This window comes from Melanostigma gelatinosum (assembly GCF_949748355.1).
Source record: "Melanostigma gelatinosum genome assembly, chromosome: 10".
NCBI classification, from domain to species: Eukaryota; Metazoa; Chordata; class Actinopteri; order Perciformes; family Zoarcidae; genus Melanostigma; species Melanostigma gelatinosum.
The window spans coordinates 14,722,079-14,742,353 of NC_136643.1; the positions used below are offsets into that span (position 1 = coordinate 14,722,079).

The window sequence follows — 20,275 nt, forward strand, 5'->3', positions numbered from 1 at the left end:
CCTTCCATTAAACACAGTACAGTTTAGCTTCAGTATCACATGATGCAAAAACAGATGTGCTCATTTGTGAATGTGTTGCTGCTAACAGGAATATGGCATTTGTGTGTTCCAGTTTTATGGAAAGAAGATGAAAATGTAACATTGTATATGCATTATAATCATACTAATCATCTAAATCTGTATTTCATGCTAACAGGCATCGTTTTTTTTGGCAGTATTTAGAGAAAAACTCTGAAAATAAATATCTGCATGCAAAACTGCATAGAAGCTGAAAGTTTAGAGACCTTCGGGGTCTTCAAAAAAGAAAAGAAAAGATATGTTCTCTCACAAGTGTTGCGTGTTTTCTTACACCAAACCTAAAATGCGTGCCACCCACCAGCGACAGGGCATAATGACTCGGCAGGCAACCTGGCATCCTCTGTGGTTGTAAGGCCAGGGCCAGTATCCACGCAGAGGCTCGCATATTCTCTGACAGTGAGTGTAGCTGCGTTGGCACTCTGAGCAGCAGATCCCCTGGTGGTCTAACATGGTGTCAAAGGTCATGGCACCTTCCTCTCCGGCCCCTCCGCTGCGCTGCAGTTTTGAAACAGTGTTAACTTTGAAAACGTTTTTTTTTTTTTTATCTGTACTCATTTGCAATTCAAGTCTTTTCAAATACTTCTCATCCTCCCAAACGTGTGACTACACTTCTTTTAGGCACATGCATTTTTATAAACAATGGGAATTTTCACTTCAGTTCAAAATTTCAACTTTGTCAACAATTGCAGCTGTTACCCCAATGACCTCCAATCACAGCCAATGATATGACACCTACTCAACAGCCGCAGCAGCACATCAACTGACAAAGGTTAGTCCATTCCCTACCTCTATTTCTGTAAAAATACATTTTCTAACAAGACTGGCATTTTACGCATGCATGAAGACATCTGAGAAAGTGTTGCCAAAACAGAGAAACTTCAGTTCCTAATGTTACTTTAAGGGTTGCTTCAGGGCTCAGTATATGCCTCTTGATAGTTAATCAAAAATGCACCAGCTCTGGAGCCTTGTTGATCATAAACAGTGTTGTTGATGAAGTTGGTACTCACGTGATAGGGGTTTTCGGGATTGTATGCTGACCCCGCAGCAGAGTGTGCCCCCTCCTCTTCTTCCACGACTCTGGAGGTGTCATCTTCCGTGTGACTCACCGGGCTCCTCTCCTCAGCAGCTGTCTCTAGCTCCTCTATGTGAAACTGCCGTTTGGCTCGCTGTGTGTCTCTCCTTCCCCTCTCCCCATCTGTTACAGCAGCCACAAGAGGCAAGAGTTTTGGGTCAACATCCACAAGACGCCATACGTGTCCTAAGAGCTCAATCCTACATAGCTGGGGCTGTCTCAGATGTCTTGAATAATTGAATTAGCAGCAGTGATTTCAAGCAGTCTTGCATATTTCAAGATCATTCTTTTTTAATACAGGACCAGAGCCTTTTTATCGGTGTACTCTAAATGTGGAGTATGTTGAAGATGTTCGTGTTTCACCAACTTCGCAGACAAGGCTGTACATTTTACAAGTGTGTCAGCAGATAAGCAGGGCAATCACAACCAGGCTTTGAATAAACTATGAAAGAACGTACAGTAATAATTGAAAATGAATGCACTCTGTGAAGCAGGCCAGTTTTACAGACCCTGTGGGATGGTGTGAAGCAATACATAATATGGAGAATAAAGAGGCAACCTTTAGAATAGATAGGTTGGAGCCAGTAAATAGGAAGATCCCCGCAAAGTCCCAGAATTTTCTTGCTCAGAAAGCTGGTGTCCTTCAGCGGCTGTTCTGCAGAAACCCATATGAGGAACTCCTCATCAAAGCTCACTGGAATGACTTCATCAGTCTGGCAAGAAGAAAAACAAATCAATTCAATGTGGCTCTATTTGCATGAAAGTTTCACAAAAGAAATTGTGTCAAAGCAGCAAAATATACAAAGTACACAATAATATTAATGTCCTTTTCGTTCCTCCATTTTTGCATCATTCTGTATCCAGTCGTGTGCACATACCAGGTCGAACATCAGAGACTCTTTGTTGTGAGCTCCCATGTGTGGAAGATTGGCTTTGATTTGGGATTTTATATAGCACTTTTCTCCTCCAAAGAAGCGGATTCCGGTTATTCCCTGCACCAAATCACAGAGATGCCATGTTTACACTCACAGCTTTGCCACTTCGCTAAGCACACACAAAGTCCCAGCTGAACTAGCCCAGGAAGAAAGAACAAGGACAAACTCACTCACAATTTGAAAGTCATGAATCTCCACAGCTTCCTCAGCTCCACTCCCAGTTTTAAATCTCTCCAGGTTGTTGTCTGAATCAATTTCCACGGAGCCCTGCCTCACCTCCCCATTGATGTTCATACTGTAACGCACATTATAAACCTGGCAGCATTCAAGGTGGAACGTTACAAATGACGGATTAGTCAACTTACGCGACACAATAAAAACGAGATCCAGAAAAACAAGCTTCCTACTGCTCATGCAATCCCTCTCCACGGTGATTATCGGTGTTGCTTCTCTTACAGAAATCCTGTGTATTTTTAGGCACACTGAGAATTGAGCAAAGCACCACAGGACTTGCTGTTGCAGACCTTGATGGGAATGGTTGCCTTACAGGTGAGCTCCACAGGACATACAAAAACATTACACTATTTTATATAAGATGGAGCAAAGTAATTGAAACAATGTATGCCATAACAGAATTAAAGATACAATTTCACAGTCTGAATTGTGATGGATATGATTATTAATAGAGCGTTCCAAAAGCAACCTTGCATTCACCTTAGATATCTTTTAGGGGCATTGTAATAACTACTAGATAATCCTCAGTGGACACTTACATTTTTATTGCCGACTTTCCACAGGTAGAGAGCAGCCATCGATGCACACAACAACAACACCGCACCGACAATGAGGGCCACGGCTCCAAATCTCAGGAGGCGACTGACCGCAGAGGAGGTCACTGTGCTGCTTTGTTCCTTCAATAAGTCCAGAAGATGCAAAGTAGGAAATGATGCACACTAAAACAATAACAACATTTCTGGAAATCTTAAGAGTTTGCAAAATATGCTGGTTTATTTACAAGTCATGGAAGTCAATTATATTACTCATCAAATTAAAGCATGTGTCTTACCGGAGGCGTGCAGTGTTCAAAACAGCCAGATCCATGAGTGGTATTTAGGTTTTTCTCCATAGTCTCTCTCATGATGTCCTCTATAATTCTTCCACTAATGCTGCTGCTTCTCTTTGGAGAAGCAGGTTATCCACCAGGAGGCTTCTTGACATTTGAATGTGAATGACGCACATGTTGATATAAATTCTTTGAGCTAAATTCTTCGTCTGAATGTTACCTGTAGGTCCAGTTCGCCTAAAGCAAGGTGGCCATCCTGTGGTTCCAAACTGAAACAATACTTTTTAAAGCAGTTGTGTGTTACAGGCAGTGACGTAATGGTTGGTCGAAAGGTTGTTCACTGATCTTTCAGTCGGTGTTAAGAGGAAGTGCTGACTTATTAGTTATGCTTAACGCCTTTCATTTATTCACCCACCTCTTATAGTTAGTTGTCAATTATGATATCAATTCATATAAATACTGCAGATATTTGCAGAGTTTTTCTCTGATTACAGGTGTGCAATGAGCAGATTGCACTCCTTGTCGTCAAACCTCGATGCAAAAGACAGTCCTCTTTGGTCTTTATATTTCTACAAAATGCTAAAAGACTTACAATGACTGACACAATTAGCGACGACACACAAAAATAACCTTTGTTAATTATTAACTTTCTGATTTGACAATGGGAGAAATATGCTTTCATAGCCAAGGTTGCTCGGCCCTTATCATAACTTTGAAGGAAGAAACAGCAAGAAAAGAGATTCAAATGTGCAGTGCTGCTGTTGCTTGGAAACAGATTGAAGCAGGTATTTAGATAATTGGTAGCTGGGAGGCAATCAGAAAAGGTGAGGGGATTCTTTGACCTTCACAAAATGTGTAATTGTAAGAGCATTTGATTTGAAATGTAGTATTTGTATGCAAAGTAAGGCAGCCCAGTAACTGCATTGTTATGAAAAGAATATGACATTGGCTTATGCTTTCTGTCAATTAAACTGTGATTGTTGGAGGACCACAGTGTATTTATTGTGGCTTATAAGCCTTAAGGCAAATAAAAATGCATCCAGTTGGCTAATTGAGGTTATTCTCTGTGCTTTTGTGAATATTTATTCGGGAAAATAGGTTGTACTTAACTGTGAGATGACATTTGAGAGCTGTAAGCTCAGATAGCTGACGCTTTAAACTGTTTTTTTTAACTGTTTATTTGAGCAACAATGTGACAAAATCTACCACAAACATGGTAATCTTTCACATTGATTGTTTTTCCACAGCAGAGAGGCCCATTTAAGCCTAACTGTCCATAGGTCATGCCCCTTAAATAGTAACATGCATGCTCTCAGAAATTCATAATAAAATTCTTCTTTACATTGAATCATTATGAAAAATATATTATCAATGTACAAAATCTTGCATATTACACATGACACAATGAACAGTCATATATGAGCCAAAAGACACATGACATACTACAAAACACTGCAACAATCCAACATAGATTCAATAAAGACAGAAGTACTGTACAGTATAAAGACAGGATCCCTTTTTGATGAAAGTTCGATCTTTAAGAGTTTGTGTACTCTGGAATGGACATCTCATCCGCTTCCTGTATTCTGGCCGGTGTCTGTGGACCAACGAGTATATAATCAAATTCCTTGTGTTGGACTTTTCCGTACACACTTTGGAGACCGTTGGTTTTGGGTATGTGAGTTGGATAGTAGTTTTCCCTTCCAGTGTTCCGGGGAAGTGAGGCAGTCTTGTTGAAGGTTGACAGATGCCGTCCGCAGGCCATGCTGGTGTTGGGCCTTGCAGCTGAAGGGCTCCAGCATCGGTCAGAGTGCCCCAACACTTTGCACTCGCTTGTACATGCCCAGAGACCTGTGGAGAACAGCAGGGCTGTAAGGATGTAATACCAATACATTTGCTGAATCACTTGGTTGAAGGTGTTTGGTGCTGAAGGAACCTCAGTGAGCCCAGGTATAGGATCAATCATAATGTGTCCAGTGCATTAGAAACCACATTATTATAACAGGGTACAATCTGTACGGTACATATAAACCACACTGTGAGAAACAAAAAGGAATGCATACATCACTGCATGGATTTCATCTCCTCAAATTTGGCTTATTCCTCTGAATTTCCATTTCATAATTTTTTCTCATATTGTTTTTTTGACACTCACTGTTTGTTGGCGGCGATTCTTTTTTGTGCGCATCTCCACTTATGTCAGAATCACTATCATTGAAGTCACTGTCTCCTTTTCCACTGTCCTTGCCACTGATGTGTGGATCTCTTGCTGAGATTGTTGTGAAGGAATTACCCTTCCATATTGTTATTGGTCTGACTGTTTCTTTCCCATATCCCGGTAGCGTTGAGTAACCCTGCGAAGAGACAAACACATTCGACACAGATTTTGAGTCAGGATTCAGAAAACGACAGTCGGTGCCAAAGAAACTCAAAAATATCTCTGAAAAAGAATGTCTTACCTTTAATTTGCCGTCCACCACCCTGCTGTTTGAGTCGAAGATGCCTTCTGTCTGCCTGCCATCCTCACAGCCTGTCTCGGTTGTGTTGCTGCTGGCCAATGGAGGTTTCTCTGGAAATGGATGTGCATCAAAAACTTTGCCTTTGTGGTTTGAAATCAATGAATCAACTTGACCACTTTCCACTTTCTCCACATTCGGTGTGTCTTCTTTATCCTCGTACTCCCCCTCCCTTGTCTCTTTTTTCCGCCGGCTGCAAATGGTTGTGATGAGAATAATAGCCAGCAGGAGGAGAGAGCAGCTCCCTGCCAGGACAATGATTATGGCTATGGACATGTCCCATTCAAAGAGCTCCTCGTTGCCATTTTGAGCCAAGGTAGGAATACTGGGTAGAGTTCCTTCTATGAAGCTGAAGTGTATAATGGCTGTGGAGGTAAGTGCCGGGGATCCATTGTCACTGACCGAGACTGTGACTTTGACATTGTCTGTGAGATCATACGTCAGCTGTCGGCTCACATGCACCTTCCCAGTGTCTTTGTTGATAGAGAAACCCAGGTGTCCGCCCTCAGTGATTTTATAGGACAGCTGTGCATTTATGCCTTCATCAGCATCTGTGGCCTTTATCTGGGTTACCACATAACCTGCAGGTGCATCTTTGGGCAGGAAAACCTCAGCAGATCCTTTGTAAAGGGGTGGCTCTATGATAGAAGGTTGGTTGTCATTCTGATCAACTATTTTTAGTCTGATGACAGCTGTGCCCTGCAGCTGTGGTGACCCCCCGTCACTTGCTTGGATGTGTATGTCTAGCAGTTTCATCACTTCATAATTAAAACTTCTTAGTGCATATATAGAGCCAGAGACTGAATTAAGAGACACAAAGGTGTTCACTGGGGACCCCATGATAACGCTGTCCACAAGTCGGTACGCGATTTTGCCGTTATTGCCCAGATCCGCGTCACTGGCCTCAACCGTGGTGATATAAGCGCCCGGGGCGTTGTTTTCCGCCACTGAAACTTCATAGACAGCTTTGTTAAAGTGAGGGGCGTTGTCATTCTCGTCGCTAAGTCTGATGGTGTACTGAGTGATCTTTCTCAGCGGAGGTGACCCAAAATCCTCCGCCATGACCGTCAAGTTATACTCGCTAATCCGCTCCCTGTCTAGGATTGCCGCTGTAACTATCATGTAGCTGTCTTCGTAAGCCTGTCGGAGTTTGAAATGGTCGTGGCCGTATAACGTGCAGTGGACCTGGCTGTTAACACCCGCGTCTCTGTCCAAGGTGCTGATCAGCGCCACCAGACTGTCCTTTTCTGCCGCCTCGCTGATGTACGCAATGCCAGTCGTAATGGAGGTCATCGGGGTGATACTGATTTCTGGGACATTGTCGTTAACGTCTGTGACGTGAATTATTATTTTGCACACGGAAGGGGTCGGGTTGGGTCCCAGATCAGTCGCCTGCACGTCGAGCTCATATGTGTTTTTGTCCTCAAAATCCACAGTGCGCCTGAGCGTCAGGCGACCTGATCCATTATCCACTTGGAAAAGTTCCCGGATCTCATGAGATACCTGTTTTCCGAACCCGTAGACGACCTCTCCGTTTAAGCCCTCATCAGCGTCAACTGCGTTTAAGTCCAGTATAACAGCGCCAACCAGTGCGTCCTCTGGCAGCCTGACTGAGAAACTATTCTGGTCAAAAACGGGACTATTGTCATTAAAGTCAGTCACTTTGATAGTTATCTTTGTTGACCCCGATCTGTACGGGTTTCCTCCGTCTGTGGCGACCAGCTCCACGGTGTATGACGACTGAGTCTCCCTGTCTAGCTCTTTCATTAGCACCAATTCCGCATATTTAACCCCATCCGCTCTCAGGAGCACATCAATGGAAAAATGACTGTTGACAGATATTTGATAGCTTTGGATGTAGTTTGACCCGACATCTGCGTCCGCAGCTGGGTCTAAAGGGATGTGGGACCCCACTGCTGCGTTCTCCGAGATCTCCACGACAGACTCTTTGTTCGGAAACTCCGGAGAGTTGTCATTGATGTCCTTTATTTCCACCTCAACGTGAATCAATCTGTAGCGGTCTTTGGAGAAATGTACCACGTCAAAAGTGACGAGACACTGTAGAGTGTGTCTGCAGATTCTTTCCCTGTCAATTCGTTCCCCGACAGTGAGTTCCCCGTTGCTTTCTCTCACCCTGATGAATGAATCGTTGAATTGTTTCATCATCCTGAAATTGGTCTTGGAGGAATGAGACAGACTCAAGGACATGTCCTTGGCAAGGTTTCCGATGACTGTACCTGATGCGTCCTCCTCATTGGTCTGGTATCGAATAGTGTTTCCCTCGGACTCAGCCAGTGAGGCAAATACGAATTGATGGATTGAAAATAAAAAAATCCACCGGTGCCAATAAGTTATACATTTGCCCTTTATCATCTTCGTAGTAATCCTTCCCTCGGTACGCAGCCTCATTGTGTGCTGAAAAGACGTGACCAGTTCACCTCCGGAGTGAGCTCTCCATACAAGCTCCCACTTTTATGAACTGGACTGTGCTGGAAGTGAAAGTTACTCGATCCTTGCGCGCAGCCAGTCAGATACGCTTGCTGCCTCGCCTTCAACACAGCTCACAATTCCGCAGTGGCGGGGTTTATACGGCTCCTCATGCTAATGAGACAACGTGTGACCAATCCCTCGCTCTAGAATTAAAAAAATAACCCCTCGTGAAAAAAGAAGAAGCTCTAAGCCTGTTTTTGAGAGTGTACGCTGAAGGAAGTTGCAAAATAGAAGAAAAGGGCACAAAGATATGCCATTGCTTGAAGATAGTCCCTGCACTTGTTATCGTCTTTTTACAGCCAACACCGACTGATGTTTTTATTGAGAAAAAGCCAATTTCTTCTTCTTTTAATGTTTAGTTTATTGTCTATTGAGCGTGCCTAAGCGCGAGCAAATGTGTGCATGCGTGCGCTCATTTGCGAATGTGTGTGTGCACTCACAAGACCAGTGCTGAGCAAGGTCTGATGGAGGAGTGATGTTTGATCATCACTTGGTATTGCAATACTTTTATTCGTTTGTACAGTTTCTTTCTTTGACCTTTTATTTAAAAAGGATGATCATCTCACATGAAACAGCAAGTGAATAAAGGAACATTTTCAGGAGTCTCACTGACAAAATGTTCTCATATATGAGATGAAGAGGTTGTTTATCTTTCCAATCATTAGACCTTACATCCAGCATCTCACCTTATGGAATATATATATATATATATATATATATATATATATATATATGTAAGCTACAAATACATGTTTATCTCCTGGGGTTTGACTACAACCCCCCCAATCTGAAAAAATAATATCCAACTGTTCTGAATTACAGATACCATTAGATTCACATTCAGAACACCGTGATATGGATGAGCGATTCACTATTGCACCTTTACGTTGCTTATTCAACTACACTATATTGCCTAAAGCAGTGGTTCTCAACTGGTGGGTCGCGACCCAAAAGTGGGTCGCGGGCCTTTGACGATTACATTTTTTTTTTTTTTTTTACTTTTATTTTGAAGGGGATTTTGTATGCAGCGGAGTGCCGTCTATTCACACTCCTTAACAATATTTGGCGTTAATGCCTTGTAATGCTAATATCAGCAGAGGATAAACTGAAAACTATACCTCTGTCAAATGATACTCTAAGTAGGCGAATTGAAGACATGTCGGATGACAAACTACAGACCACAGCTTGAATTAGGGCAAGTGGTCATTTAGCATTACAAATGGACAAATCTACAGACATAACAAAAAAAGCAGTTTTACTCGTTTACGTGAAACATGTGTGGGACAGGGACTTACAGGAACAATTTCTCTGCACAAGAGAGCTCCCTACACTACGACCGCAGAGGACAGTTTCAGCTCAGGTTCAAACTGCACCATCTTTTCATTAAATACATTTGAGAAGTTGAACATTTGAGAAGTTGAACATTTTCCGCAGTTTGGGTCGCGGCTTGTCATTAAGGGGTGATGGTGGGTCCTGCAGCCAGACCAGTTGAGAACCACTGGCCTAAAGTATGTGGACAGCACTATTCACAATGACATTGAAGACCAAAGTCTGGTTCAACTTTCAGGGATTTCCTGTTTCAACACGACAACAATTTTTGAAACGTGATCATATTGAAAATGAATCTATAAATCTTCACTAAGGATGTGTTTTAATTTCCACCAAACATGTGTTCATGCCCATCCCTTCTTTTTAGAATCTAAACTTTAGATGCTCTGTCCAACCTCTAGCAGAGCTTATTAGATTTGATCGATTGTTTCTTTTCTCCAGTTTAATTATGTATTTTTTGCACTTTTCCTCTGCTGTGGAGACCACATAGGATAGAAACCCAGAGAATCTGGATGCAAGTCACATGTCCGGGGCCTCTGCTCACTATTTACTTCTCCATCTACCGTACATCTTAGTGGAGCGTGGAGAAGAGTTGTTGACAGTTTGTATTTTTCACAGAGCACTTCGTCAGTCAGCCATATGGTCCACAGTGTACTACGGTTGAAGCATTAACAATACTCTGACACACAACGCTAACAATACAGCAATAATGATCTGAAACATTGTGAAAAGCCCACAGAGACACATTAAAAGGGAAAAGGCTGCAGTTAACAACAAAGGTAGGTGGACAATTTTACAGCATAATGAGCCTTCCAGCTGATGGAAAAAAACAATTTTGACAGATTGTATTTGTTTCTTTGAGAATAGGTTGTCACTTTAGAGAATAAACTCTGTTTAGATCATGTTTAGCAATAAGGTAATATCCACTATTAAAATTGCTCTAACTACAAACAATCATTTATATTTCAGCTCATCTTTAGAATCACACCTACTGCCAACATTTCTTGAAGCACAATGTTAACATTTTGTTTGTCGAAACTATCCACTCAAGGGAAATGTACAAATGGACCTGAACAAGTTTTCTGATTTTAAAATGCGTTGAAAACTTTCTTTACCTTGTGCTGTCATTAAGGGGTTAAACTTGGAGGTGCTTGACTGAGGGTGTGAGTCCAATTTAGAAAAATGGTGGAGTTAACAGCGCACTGATCAATCGATTTTGTGAGAATACTGGATACAATAAAAGCTGCACTAAGCAATATTTAATAAGTAACAATGGTTCAAATGAACATGTGAAATATTCCAAGCAGTTCACCGTTTTGGCTTAATGCTCTGTGTCATATCAATCAGCAAAAGAGTGCTTTTTTATGGAGTTGGTGAAAACCAGACAGAGCTAAGTGGAGAGTGAACATTGGACTTGTATTCATCAGGCGGACACAAACATGACTCCAAGTGAAGGCTAATGTTCCATATCTGCTGGTTGTGTAAGTAAGGCAGCATGTTACCATCATTACCAAAAAATTAAAAATTAAAAATTCCAAACTCAACTCTATATGATGGTTGAAATATTGACTGAATTCTATTGCATTAGAAAGCTGGTTTGCGATTATACTCATCAAAATAATGAATAAAGAAGCAATCTGGAGAGCTGTGATAATATTTGTAAACTGATGGTGTCAGATTCAATGTTGGAGTGGTTCATCAATGAACAGTTTGATAAACACGTGTTTTATTTCTCTCAGCTCAATTTAGAGCCACATGTTACGGAGGCTGATTTTTACTTGAATGAGAACAGAGATGATCATAGATTCAGTGTGGGCGGTTATCTTTGGATTACATTAAACCAGGTCAAATGGCTGTGGTAATAGATGGATTATTATACTACAATACAGCGTTAGCTTCAACTGGGACGCCAAGGAGTTTATGTGAATTTATGAAAAGCAAATGTTTGTTTATAGTTGAGAAGGTTATTTGGCAGATGGTTGTTTAATTGTGTTTTTGTCAGGTGTTTTTGCAGTTAAGGATATATTTTATTTATATTATATATAATAATATTTTATTCGTTATACAATATGAGATCAAAGTCACTTCCACGGGATGATGTAATACTCAATTGCGTGCTCTGAATTCAAGCCTTTGTTACAATTATTACATCTGGTTTCAATCAGGGTGAAAGCAATCAACTGTCAAAATCACCAGTCATAAAAACATCTCTGCATGATGCTGATAGAAAATCACGATAACATGTTTTATGAATAATGCTCTATAATTGTGGCGAGTGCAGCTATTTCCATGAAAGTTAGTGGCAAATTATTCACAGCCTCAAACATATTCACCAACAGAGCAAGGAAAGCAAGTGGCAAATGGAAAGTGTACGAGAAAAAAAAAGAAAAAATAACTGTTGCAGGGAAAGACATTTCAAATTTACTGTTGGCCCACAGACACAATTCCATATTTAATGGGATTGTAAATGCATTCAGTTTCAACGGATGCCTTTGCATTTTAAGTTCTCTAATCACTCTGGTCCATAATGTGCCTGAAGAAATGCCATGATGGTCTGCATTTGTGGAAGGCACTTAGCCTCGCATTCTTTTACAAAGATTAGAAATCAGAGGCAAATTATACTGTGGCGGAGCTCTGCTCAACTGAATATTGCTCTAGTGGGAGATGGCTTGCCTTAAAGAACTCAACACACGGATGTCTTGACTCTCTTCTTTCTCGCTGTATGCCTTTCTCTCTCTCTCTCTGGCAAACTGTGACATTTAAGTTACATTTTAGTTTAAGTGGGCCTTCTGACATATCAGCAAAAGTATTACCACATATTTATAGGCCAAACGTGTAGAATACTTAATTGTTATGTTACACTTCAATCACGTGTACTTCTTAGGAGGTGTTATTAAAGGAATAGTTTGACATTTTGCGAAATGTGTTCATTTGTTTTCTTGCCGAGATATAGATGAGAGGATTGTTACACTCTCATATAAATATATATATGCAAAATATGAAGCCACCACCAGCAGCTGGTTAGCTGGTTAGCTAAACGTAGCACAAAGAAACGGGAAACAGCTAGCCTGGCTTTAGTTTGTGTACGGATTAAACAATCAGCGATCAGTCGTGGGGCTGGCAAATTCATTTTGCCTCCTTTGGACAGAGACAGACTAGCATTTCCCCCTTTTTGTCCAGCCTTTATGCAGGTATGAGAAGGGTATTGATCTTTTCATCGAACTCTAGACAATCAACAGCATGGTCTCCTAAATATCATGTTTCCACAGGAAAAAAACTGCATTGTTCATTTTATATTCAAGAGAAGCATACTTTCCCCCCCAGATTAAATTTGTTTATGACGTATTTCAAACGGTTTCTGACAAACACACTATGAGACCTCTGTTTGTGTCCCGAGTGCAACCAAAAAAATATATATTGTAATTACGTCCAAAATGTAAATACCGTAACAAAGCTTTAACTACAAATATGATGCTCCACTAAACCAAGTGTTGTTGCCTTAACACAACAAGTGATTCATTTATTTTGATTCACAACATTACACATGTTTAAAACTACAACAGTAGTTTGTGAGAAAATACCTTTCCCTGGATAATTAATTGAGAATACAGTTCAGTTGTATGGAAGTGCAATTTTGAAGGCGACGGCGTTTCAATAAAACAGGAAAGTTATTGTTGTCTTCTTTTTTTATCGAGTTGGGGCTGAAAGGATTTCTGTTACCTCTGAGATAACGGGGTCATGGTCTCCTCCTGTTTAGCTGTGTCCTTTGTGTTACATTGGTACATATGATGACCTAGTCTGCATAATTGCCCCGTTGTATTGCCACAAATGAGACACTTCACAGGGGTTTAACCTTCACATGAAGGTTGTCTTTAAACATACCAGGCAGTGAGGTTATTGAGTCAACGCTCATTTCAACAACTCTTTGAAGTCAGTTTCACTCACCAAGGCAATAGATCAGGACATTAGAAATCTGTGGAAGCCTATGTGAGGAAAAAAAAAGACTGGCTGAGGTTTGTCGACCAGATACGAGAGGCAGTATGGATCGTCTTGGCTTATTATGGGCTGTTGAAAAGCATTCTTCAAAACATGCTTTTAAATACAGGCTGAAATCTCAGATGGCCACAGATCCCACAGGCAACATCAGATCTTTTTGTTCTGAAGATGCTCTCCGATGATTAATTCAAACATCAAAATAAAACTCTGGTGTTTTCATATGCGAGAGTAAAGCCTCCGACGTCACATGGGGCTTTCAAACCCCATCGGAAGCCTTAAACTCAGAAAGAAGCCAATGTTATATTTTATTGATTCTTATCCGGGAGTTTGGAGACAATCAGGCGGGTGAATATTTCATTTCTCTCTTTATGTTTGGACTGAGAGCTGTATCCCAGTGTTCAAGGTGTCTCTCCAGACATGTACCATAGCAGACATAAACAAAGTTATTAGAGGAGCAAGACAAGATTCAGAGGGAAATTGAATGCTGAGCGCTTTGGAGGGGCCCTCTGACAGTATGTGTTGGCAATTCAGACTGTCATGCTTCACGGTTCTTTGGGGAAGATGGGTGTTGTTTGACTTTGTTACCATAGAGCTTATAGACTCATCGGTGGTGAGTCTCTTTTTGCAATATTGCGCACGTAAATTCAGAATTTATGTTTTGGAATGAGGTGGTACACTATGGGTTTTGCATATTGGAAGCAGATCAACTTAAATTTGTACAGTAAGTACAAAGCATTGTGGAAATGTAGGTCATCTTTCTCAGGCAGGGAGATTTTCTCTCTTTGTGTGTATAAGAGGAGGCGGTGTTACATGTGTGTGTGTGTGTGAACACATATGGGGGGGGGGGGTATGGGGGTCATATCTGTAATGCTGCGAGGCCATCATGTCTCATGCAATGCAGATGGAGGAGGCGGCTTCAACATTTAGTGTTTTCTTGCCACAAGCGTTAAGATGGCTGCTTCTCCTCGTGCTGTTTTGCTGCGAGCAACACGGTGTTTGAGGCGTGTGCTCTACAGGACTGGAAGAGGTATAATTATGTAAATTGCATTCAAAGGAATCAGCAATAGCTCATGTGGAATGGATGTGTCAACAAGGTGTCCACATTCGCTGTGAGAATTTGCTAATTAAACATGACACCGTTTCTCTCTCTGCACATGGGCTCAGTACAACACTGCGGGATTAAAAACAAATACTGTGGTGTATATTGTGTTCACTGGCTGAAAAATGATCTTCTTTCAGATAAAAATAGGCTTTCATTTTGCCACTGGATGTATAAAAAGAATTGCCCCAGAGTTCAGTACGGTACCATGAAACTTTGTTCATGTTGTTGACATGTGTGTAATGAAAGTGTCTAAACTTCAAACAGCCTGTCTGCACAGCAGCCTCTCTGATGCCCAAACGGATGATTTATTACACTGGTTATTTGACTGGCCGACTAAATGCTTGAATTCAATTTTGACAGCAAGCGTAGTTAAACTACTTTGCCCAACAGTCGGACAAGCACTGTACCTGAAAAGCAAGGAATAATCCAGTCCATCAGGAAACATATCTTTCCCTCAATGAAACAGTCTGCTTATCAACATGGAGAACAAGACCGAGGGGAACAGCCGAGTAACCGTCTCCTCAGCTGTGGTTGTAGTCAAGGCACGTGACGTGCAGGGTGAAGCACTGGGACGATTAATGAAGGAGAGACAAAGTGCATAGAGAGCTGGTGAATGACACTTGAGTGCTGGCAAGCAGCGAAAAAATGACTTTTGAAGTTTCTGGTTTGCTCCCTCCTCCTCTTGCGTTTGCCAATGATAAACTGGCTTTTCAGATTTAAGAAAGTGCATGGCTGCAATACAATGAGAGGCTCATATATCAGCCCCTGAATAGTGAGAGAAAAATCCTATGGCTATGTGGAGGGAGCGGGGAGGGGGGGGGGGGGGGGGGGATTGGCGCTGTCGGTCTCTGATTAGACCGTGGGCCAGTTCTTCTCAGGGGCTTGCAGCGCAAACATCAACCCTCTCTTCTTCCACTTCAAATCCTTTGAACCCCTTGAGGAAATGTCCTCACTGCATGCTCCCTTTTAAAGATTGTCTCTATCAAATGTGCCAGCGTACGTTACAACGGACACTTATTGCAGATGAGTTGTTTATTATGTCAAATTGAAAAAAACAAAAACCATCTCCAGTCTGCGCTTCTATCACTGGGATGCAAAATGTCTTCGGCCCAGTGTGTGAGTGAGTGAAGCTGCAGACGAGGCAGTAGGAAGAAAAAGAGGAGCATTGGAGATGCCTCGACAGTATGTAAGGGATATGTCAGTCCAAACACAGAGGAGAGAAATACTGATACAATTTCAAACATCTGCCATCCTCTTAACACACACTCACACTCACACACACACACAAAGAGCGTAGCACAACTACACACAGAGCTGCATTATAGAAAGCTTTTATGATGTTTCCAGGGCGTCAAGATCTTAATTTTTGATGGCGCTTTATGTGCATCCAGAGCATAAATTGTCCTCCCCATTTTTCTGAAGTGATAAGAGGTAAACACCAAAAACCAATAACTGTCAGCCCAACATTAAATCAAACTGACAAGTCTCTTAAAAGGTACGGCCATGAAAAATTAACTGCCGGATTTTTGAGGAGACCGAAATGTGGAGTTTTTTTTCTTTTTTTCTTTTTTCATCCATCTCAGCCGGTGTGATCTACATTTTTTCACGCCGGCTGGCTTTAGTCTGAGCTGGGGTACAAATAGTTTGGATGGCAAAGCTTCATTCAATAGCGACTCCAACAAAGTGAATTTAAAAACTCCTTTATTACTTTATTTCAGACAAGAATATTAAGGTAATTTCTCTTCTATTATTTAACATGTCAAGTTAAATATTACCTCATGTCTTATCCTCATATTTCACAGAAGCAAGTCAAAAGAGGTTATCTTGACATGGATACATTGACTCAGGTCGGAATGGTCATCATGACTTCCTGTTAGACAGCCTCAGAACTCCCAGTCTAATTCTGCGACCCATGAGTGAGGACTTTAACGATTTTACGGGCTCAGTAATTCACAGCTGTGTCCTGGGTTCAGAAAAACTGAGAGAGAATCAAGTCAAACCCACGGAATACGTGCGAGTGACATTAAATCCTTAATAGTTATTGGTAAGATATTAAGGGATTAAAGCACCATGGCATACTGAGACCGAATTGGAAACTATCTGTCAAAAATCCTCTCTCAGATTACCATGTTTCATGCTGATGTGTCTAGCAGCCTTTCTGCATTTACCATAAATCTCATCAAAATGTGCCTATATGGCAGTACTGGAAATGCAGACTAAATTCAGAGAAGGGAGAACTTCATTGCCCTGACACATGTAGGTCTTGAGTCACTTGGCTTTGCGCGGTTTCCTGAGAGCAATCACACAAAGATTGAGCAACAGGTGCGGCAAACTTAAACATGTCAGCCAATTTCAGATGTGTGAAGCAACAGAGTGCTTCAGCAGCGCTAGCGGCTCGTGGCCTTGGGCCTCGGGCTGTCTGAATCTGAAATTCACAGTTCAGAGCACACCCGGAGATGGAGCCGTAGAAATCCTTGATGCCCTGCACAATGAGGCCATTTCATAGTAGATCACGGCAGTCTCTTGCTGGTGTTGAAGGGAGAGGAAAAGCATTTGACAGGCCAATGAAGAATTTATTTGAAATGTCTTGTGGTGTTGAGAAGATTTGCGTGCTCTTCAAAGAGCTACGAGTGAAAACATCGGAGGGCACACAGATATGAGTTTGTAAAACCATTCCTCCAGCCTGGATAGAGTGCTTTATCAACACTTACACCAACTCTAGGTTTTGAAGATGATCCGTCAGTTATCCACAGCATCTTGGGTGAATTTGTTGTCTGACTTGTCAGTTTGATTCAACACAGCACTTCTGACAGTGTGTCCACATAGCCGAAGCAAACCACACAGATTCCATGGTATCCAGCTGTGCGCAGCAGTTTGTATGGAAACACACAACCAAGAGAGAGACGCTGAACATGAGGGAGCATCAAAGAAAGTGATTTCGGCTGACAAGAGAGTTCTCTGCTTGATGTTCGTGGTGACAGCCTGTGACAGTGCTCAGGTACAAAACCACAAATCTGCCTTGGGTATTTTTACAAAGTATACTTGTTGCCAAACATGAACTGAAGGAAGTGTGTGGCACTTTAAAGGGTTGGGTCATGCAAATTATGAAACAAAAAACATTTTTGCGTTGTTAACAAATCCCATGAAAAGACCAAAGCCAGCAGTGCATTTCTCCGTCTGTAGCACTCAGCTCTTCGCCCATTTGTTTCTACTGAAGAGAGAAATCGTCATAAACAGGTCAACGTCATGGCCAAATATTTTCCTGAATCAGCTGCACTGTTGTTTTTAGCGAACTTAATTCAAACCACAGTAAATAGTGCATTTGTTCGGGACTATTTTCACCCACGGCTTTGATGCGCCAGCAAGTATTTGGGGCACTTGATTCAAAATGTGTGTGTCTATGTATCGTCATAGGGAAACATGTCATCCATCCATTCAACATGGGGTGTGGCTCATCGATGTGTTTTTTGGTCTTTATGAGAAAAATCAATCATTGGACAAGTATATGCATGCACATGCAAAGATTCTGACTCTCGATATAGCAGACCTCTTTTAATGCAGTTCAAGCAATTTGTGAAGGACAATCACTGTGTGAAGGAAAATGCTTTGCAGGATGTTGCATACATTCCAAATGTAAAGTCTGCATGGTGAACCTTTGCTCCCCTTAATAAAGCTGGTTTTACGCCAGCTACAAAGCTCGGCAGGTAAGTCGTTGTTCAATGGATCCTCAAGTTTAACTTGGTCAAAAACAAAAGAAGAAAAATAGTAATTCTTTGTTGGGAGGCTGTGAGGAATTAATAGCAAACCTTTGAAATCTGTGGAAAAATCTGGACAGGCATTTATCTCAGTCATGCAAAATTTTGTGGCAGTACAACATGGCATTTTCGTTAATTTGCCGTTGCAAATGCGTTGCAAATGTAAAGCATGGGTTGGCTGATTGTATTGTTTTATTGTCTAGTGATTTGTGATTTGAGTCGCCTCAAGGACACGCAGACCTGTGGCTGGCTGGGCTGGGTGAATATCTGCCAAACAGACAGTATGTACAAGCCAGAGGGCATGTGAAATAATTTACTTTCATGCTGTACTCCTGTCTAACTGTCACTGTCTTTTATTCCCAGTCAAGCGCAGATAATCGTCCGCTCGATTGTTTTTCAGCACTGTGGGGTTTTTCATATTTTAAGAGTGGTTCTTCTGTTGGGATTCTTGGTGGCAGACTGTGGGTGCACTGAGGACAGTTTCCATTTAGGTGTGGCAAATGGCATTTACTGAGGAGAGGTGTGTGGTGGTAAATTCAGTCTCACATAGAAAGGTCTGTCTTTCCTTTTTCCCGACAGAACCTGCAGATGTTCTCCTCTTCGTGAATCGAATCAATACCACTGCTTGTAACAGCTCTTCGGCTGACTATCTGATTGCTGTATTCATTTACAAAATAATGCATTAAAAGGTAATAGGCCCAGGCTCTTGATCTTTAAATCACTGCTCCTCTACCAGTTGTTTTTTACTAAATGTTCTGCATGTTGGGTTAAGTCTAACATTTCGTAGTAGCAGACTTCTGTACTGCCATATGTCCCGGTTTGGTCCTCAGCCCTATCTCTACTCCCACTCTCACACACGCACAAACAGGTTCATTAGGCACAGGTGTGCTTCGTTGACCTGCTGGATTGCTCGTGGCTCTTTCCCAAGCTCAATGTGAGCCCTGCTGGCCATACGGCTTAGAGACACCTGCTCCCAGCAAAGATTGAGGCAGCCAATGAAATCATATTTCTTTGGAAATCCAAACCAAGTCTTCCGCCACAGCTAGAGAATTAATAGTGCTCTGAAACATACAGTGCTTGTATTCGTTCGCAGAGTCACAGGAGTAAAATCTGCACTCTATCTGTTGCAGCAATACTAGAATGAAGGCATATTATACATTCTACATGCTTTCCATTTCTAATCTAAAACACTGGCTTATTGAAACAGAATTTTGAATGCATTATGTATGGGAGTCGATATATTTTCTCATCTATATGTCTGTGCAATTGATTGTCATGTCATGGTTATTTAACATGGGCACCATAGCCCTCTTAACATGAGGAGTACAAGGAGGGATTGGCAAGTCACTCTGAGAAGTATACTGAAAGCTCCAGACTGTAGAAAAAGGTTTAAATATTAAACCAGAATTCCACCTGTACTCAAAACATAAAACAGATCTCCCTCTGTTCGCTGCTCTGTGTGTTGTTAAATATATTCATATGGGCTGGCTGACTGTGCTTGATAGCAGGTGCATTAAAAATCTAAAGTTTATAAATGATAGATTGGCGAGCAGGGAGCTGTTGAGACTTCCCTTTTATAAGGTGAATAACAGAATCAGCTTGTCCGCTGATTATTGTTCTCTCCCTTGAACTAATATCTTCTCGGGGCTCAGTTTATGGTCAAGGACAAAACATTGTAGCATAGTCTATTCTTCGGCTGGAATTAAATTTGATTCTGTTTTGTGAGGAGGGTCATTTCAATTTTGCTCCTGCGGGCTCCTCTAGCCGTTCCATTACATAACTCACAATGGAAACGCTAACAATTGTTCATTTCCTGCTCCTGAAGCACCGGAATGTACTCTCGCTCTTACCTGGGTTTCAGCATGACCGTTGATCTCATTCTTGCAGACTGACTGACTCCTGCACTCCGTACTCTCTGCTGCACTCCATACTATAGCAA

At 41.7% G+C, this 20,275-nt stretch overlaps 2 protein-coding genes and 1 long non-coding RNA gene across 3 annotated transcripts; 1 reads left to right on the forward strand and 2 right to left on the reverse strand.

Annotated features, from left to right (window-relative positions):
* On the reverse strand, positions 1-3,232 carry cnmd (chondromodulin). The gene is made up of 7 exons (XM_079277349.1): positions 3,152-3,232; positions 2,859-2,996; positions 2,260-2,400; positions 2,029-2,142; positions 1,710-1,863; positions 1,086-1,273; positions 1-573 (listed from the first exon to the last, which is right to left on the reverse strand). The coding sequence occupies exons 1-7, from the start codon at positions 3,221-3,223 to the stop codon at positions 346-348; spliced, it is 1,035 nt and encodes a 344-aa protein (XP_079133475.1). The 5' UTR covers positions 3,224-3,232; the 3' UTR covers positions 1-345.
* On the forward strand, positions 767-3,021 carry LOC306783636. The gene is made up of 3 exons (XR_013772306.1): positions 767-847; positions 2,544-2,634; positions 2,883-3,021. It is a non-coding gene; the product is annotated as an uncharacterized lncRNA (long non-coding RNA).
* A 1,453-nt stretch (positions 3,233-4,685) lies between the features above and the next one.
* LOC306783027 (protocadherin 8) lies at positions 4,686-8,088 on the reverse strand (the record flags this gene model as incomplete). The annotated part of the gene is made up of 3 exons (XM_079276556.1): positions 5,608-8,088; positions 5,304-5,502; positions 4,686-4,999 (listed from the first exon to the last, which is right to left on the reverse strand). The coding sequence occupies exons 1-3, from the start codon at positions 8,071-8,073 to the stop codon at positions 4,686-4,688; spliced, it is 2,979 nt and encodes a 992-aa protein (XP_079132682.1). The 5' UTR covers positions 8,074-8,088.
* Between the last annotated feature and the right edge of the window lie 12,187 nt (positions 8,089-20,275).

Bases quoted from the DNA above. Each gene is read 5' to 3' on its own strand.
- cnmd (XM_079277349.1), bottom strand. From the start codon at position 3,223: ATGAGAGAGACTATGGAGAAAAACCTAAATACCACTCATGGATCTGGC. The intron at 1,864-2,028 runs GTATGTGCACAC...TCTTCTTGCCAG, and splicing joins AGTCTCTGATGTTCGACCTG to ACTGATGAAGTCATTCCAGT. The intron at 1,274-1,709 runs GTTGCCTCTTTA...CTGCTGTAACAG, and splicing joins CCAACCTATCTATTCTAAAG to ATGGGGAGAGGGGAAGGAGA.